General features: G+C 33.1%; 1 protein-coding gene across 1 annotated transcript; it reads right to left on the bottom strand.

The window, feature by feature from the left end:
- Nucleotides 1-2,686: 2,686 nt before the first annotated feature.
- On the bottom strand, nt 2,687-4,320 carry LOC134687929 (uncharacterized). Its single transcript, XM_063548389.1, has 3 exons — nt 4,189-4,320; nt 3,871-3,935; nt 2,687-3,293 (listed from the first exon to the last, which is right to left on the bottom strand). The coding sequence occupies exons 1-3, from the start codon at nt 4,318-4,320 to the stop codon at nt 2,687-2,689; spliced, it is 804 nt and encodes a 267-aa protein (XP_063404459.1).
- Between the last annotated feature and the right edge of the window lie 285 nt (nt 4,321-4,605).

Below are 4,605 nucleotides of genomic sequence, written 5' to 3' on the forward strand. Positions count from 1 at the left end.
GCCGTTAAAACAATCTTGTTTGACCAATTCTAAACAAAAATGTACTCCTTAACACTATTTAAAATGGAGATTTAGTAAAATAAATGATGTTTCAAATCAAATAAAAATAAATTATTGTTATAGCTTGAATTTTGTTTACTCTGGATTAAAAAGAAATACCATTTAAAATATAAGTTACAAGAGTTAACAAATATTCCCCGAAAATTTATTATAAATAGTTCCCTCAACTTGTTTACCGACGTATATGAACTCATCATAGAGACCAGAACTAAATTTTGTATATACGCCAGACGCACGTGTCGTCTTCAAAAGACTCAGCAGTGACGCTCGAATCCAAAAAATGTAAATAAGGCCAAATAAAGAACTTGAAGAGCATTCAGGACCAAAATTACTAAAAAGTTTTGCCAAATACAGCTGAGGTTATCTATACCATTCTCTAGCATGCCAGGAGATAAATAAATACATTTAAAAGTAACATTGGGTTATGACTTAGATTTCCGTTTGAGCAGCAAACAGCGTAAGCAGCGCATTTCTTACTTACTTCCATTCTCTAGTACGGTTATTCATATTATCATGATTAGGGAAAATAGAGAATACAGTTTTTCACCATTGGGCCTGATATACATATGCCTTATACAAGAAACTAAAAATTAGAAAACAAATTTTCAAAGACCTGCTTCTTATTAAGTCAATCAAAAGTTGTCTACCCCATCATTACTGTTTCAGAATGTTTCAGAAAATTTCATTGTAAATACAACATGACCATATCCTCAGTGTCCAATATCTTCTTGCTACAGTTCCATTAAGTTATGGGTAGCAGAAACTCTGCAGGGAACTGGTGTGAGATGATATCGAACACTCCTGTAGTACCAAAATGGGGATATACCTTTCCTGCAGATTCTGAACAAGATAATGCTTAACTTTTAAGCAAACAACAATCCAAATGACTTAGTTTAACAAAACCAATCAAGTCTATGTCATAAATTAGTAATTTGGTGTCATGATGTCTATCATGTCTATTGTCCAACTCCTATTATGATGGACAATAAACATCAAAGACTATAAGGATTTGAGGTGCCTCTGCACTGAATAAATTAAAAACAAAAATAACTCAACATTTCACACACAATCCTGTATATCACATTTTGGTACCATAAGACTATACACAGACAATGGGTGGGATGAGGTAGGATTAAAATAACTTCACTTGCAGGCTATAAACAGACATTACAGTACAAACGTTGTCTATTCTGTCAAACGTTTGCCTCCTCATTGAGTGGATATTAAACAAATGAGACAGAATCACATGGACTTCCGCCCAAGTTAATTGTCCAATGAGGTTATGACCATATCCTCAGTGTCCAATATCTTCTTGCTACAGTTTCATTAAGTTATGGGTAGCAGAAACTCTACAGACTTCCTGAAAATGAAACCCAAAATCTCAAATACAGTATAATGCCTCTTCTCAAAACTCAAAATAACACATATCTTCTTTCTTAATATTATTTATTACATAACAAGTGTTGTTCAGATAACATAATTATGCATTGTTCTCCAAGATTCACAAAATTCATGCACGAGTATTAATAAATTTTACAATGAATAACTTGTGCAATTTCAATTATTCAAATTAAACTTATCAAAATGATTGTAACGATGAAAATATTTTTATGGTTTTGATGTTATATTTGTTATTCTCGTGGTGTTTTGTCTGTTGCTTGGTCCGTTTCTGTGTGTGTTTCGTTTCGGTGTTGTGTCGTTGTTCTCCTCTTATATTTAATGCGTTTCCCTCGGTTTTAGTTTGTTACCCCGATTTTGTTTTTTGTCCATGGATTTATGAGTTTTGAACAGCGGTATACTACTGTTGCCTTTATTTATTAACTACCAATGCAAGTTCAATGAATATGGTGCAAATACTTCATAAAATGTCCTCAATCTTAAGGCTAGATCACAATTAAGATTACTTTCACTCCTTGTTAAAAACATTAACTAAACTAGAATAGTCAGCTTGTTCTTTAAATACAGTTTCAATATTTTCAGACCCATTTGCAACTTGAGATAATCTCAATGCAATACTTCCTGCATTAACTAATGTATGAATTCTACAATTCTCGCACAATTCTTTTGGAATAAAATCAACATGTTGCTTACAAATGTTTGAATTGTGAAAATATTGATTTGGAGGGATATCCGAATCATAAAAACGACTCTTAAAATTTCCTTTAAAGTGTCTGAAAAAATTTGTAGCATCAACCCCATTTATAAGCCATTTCAGTATATCTTTATCATCTGTCCCTTCTAGAATATCTTTCCAGTTAGACAAATGGTGATGAATCTGACCGCTAAGGAAAAGATCAGGATCACGCAAAGGAAAAGTCCCACTATCAAAATGAACACCACATGCACCATTCAGAACTTCTTCAGCCGAAGGAACGTGTGTTGTAAGTGAAGGAATTTCACCTTTAAGTGTTACCCATGCTGGTTCTTGGCGTACTTGTACCTTTTCGGGATTAAAACCCCTTTCCATTTCCCATTCTGAAACATGAATGTTGAATGAATTTAATCTTCCCAATGTATTACTATTCTGAAGAGAAAAATAAAACACTCTCTATATCCAAGAACCAACATAAGAGCACTTAAAGGAGAAACCACTTCACCTACAATCCACGTGGAACATGTAGAACCACTAGGGTATCAGTGATCCTTGAATTATAAATGAAGACATTTCAAATAAAGAAAAAATAAAGTAAGGCATAGCATTGTATGGATACATACAAGTAGCCTGGTATGGCAGGTATAAATTGTGCAATGTAGAATCCTCAGGTTTTGGAGTAGTTTTCTTCTCAGGTTGCTTTTCCTTTAAATATTTTGACACAGCTTTTGTGATTGCATCCGCAACCTTACCACCCATAACGGACAAACACAAAGAAGAAAAATATAATTTTAATTGATGTCGGTTTGCCTCACGTTTCAACTCTTCAAAGGTATCAGCATTATCATGATTAACCCGTCTTGCAGCTTTAGCAAGTTCCTCCAGAGTAAGTAATATGAGTGAATCACTAGGATTATTTTGCAGACAAAGTGTTCTCACCAAGTCCTTTAAGTTCTTAACAACTTCTTCTTTTGTAGTACTCTCTAAACTAGCAATCATGTCTTCCAAATCGTCCCTCTTCCTTTTATTTGTCCCATTGTTGTTGTTGTAACCACTACTCTGCACAATGTCACCACTCATCTGCACATTGACAGGATTAGCACTAGTAGTGGGAGTCTTAAAAACAGAAACAAAACCGGTCCTAAAAATAGAAACAAAACCGGTATAATTATTTACACACAATACATAACACCAGTCAATGCCAGTGAATCAATATTAATATCAATATTCTATGTAAATTACCACAGTGTTATCAATATTTTCATTTATATATAAATATATACTTGGATTCAACCAGTATGGATTACGTCACAGTAAGACAAGTAATTATGTATTAACCAACAAGACAATTTTTATATATTTATATGCTTGTTATGTGGTGCAATTTGTTGCTAATAATTGAAGGCCACACAAATACCATAGATGATGGTATTGTCCAATTACTTTCTTAGGTTATTATCTCATTGGCATACATATTTTTCATATTTAGAAATTATCTCTAGTTTGATCATTGATTTGTCTTCTAAGCTTGTCATTCTAGTCAATGTGCAGAATTGTATACCTAAAATTCAATAGATTTAATTTTATCTGCCAGCCAAGACATAACATTCAAAGTGCAAGACTAGAAATGACTTACTTGATCTTGTGACTGGGTTAAATCTTGTCAACTAGGTTGCCCGTATTCATTTGCATACAGTATCAAACAATGTGTGGCCCACCTGGCTTCTTCAACTGTTTTATCTCTATTGGCAAATTGTAGTTCTGCACCAGTTAAATCCAGAACCTATTCAATAATTTGAAACAAAAATTAAAATTAAAACTCAACAGAGCTTTTGTTTACTTCTTGTACTAGTAACCTTGCTAAATTTAAATAAAACTTGTTTATTTATGTATTACAAATTAAAACACTTGACTTGCATATGATTGTCTATAAATGGTTTTAAAATAAAAGGCAATATATATATCAAGTCAAACAATGAAATGATTAATAATACTACAAACCTGTTGTCTCAGATCATCCATGGATAAATCATCCATTTTTTATCCTTTTGAAAACGGGCAAACTCCTTTAAACCCTGTGCTTGTCCTCTTCTTATTCTCTTAATATCCGCCACTAACCGTACCCCTTTTAATGAGTGCCTCCATTTCAAACACGTGGGTAAAACCATCTGAAAAATAAAGACACAACTCTACACACAAGTCTAGACATCAAATGACCTTGCGCACCTGTTGATGGAAATTCCCTTTTGGCATTTTCAAAAAACTATCTGGAGTACCACTACATAATAAACGAACATAGGAAAATGTACTTAATCATTATAATCTTATTAAAACAAACGACAGTGTTTTTTAAAAAGTGTCTATCATTTGATTATATAAATCAAATCTTTTATAAAATCCATGATGACACGTGTCGAGCGCACCTTTCGCCACGACGGGATTGTTGAAAAAAT

Source organism: Mytilus trossulus, chromosome 10 (genome assembly GCF_036588685.1).
Source record: "Mytilus trossulus isolate FHL-02 chromosome 10, PNRI_Mtr1.1.1.hap1, whole genome shotgun sequence".
Classification (NCBI taxonomy): Eukaryota; Metazoa; Mollusca; class Bivalvia; order Mytilida; family Mytilidae; genus Mytilus; species Mytilus trossulus.

What these genes read in the sequence shown, in the direction of transcription:
- LOC134687929 (XM_063548389.1), bottom strand. Translation starts at nt 4,320, where the DNA reads ATGGTTTTACCCACGTGTTTGAAATGGAGGCACTCATTAAAAGGGGTA. An exon ending in GTTTTCAAAAGGATAAAAAA is followed by an intron (nt 3,936 to 4,188) that starts TGGATGATTTAT and finishes ATTATTGAATAG; the next exon opens with GTTCTGGATTTAACTGGTGC. An exon ending in AAAACAGTTGAAGAAGCCAG is followed by an intron (nt 3,294 to 3,870) that starts GTGGGCCACACA and finishes TTCTATTTTTAG; the next exon opens with GACCGGTTTTGTTTCTGTTT.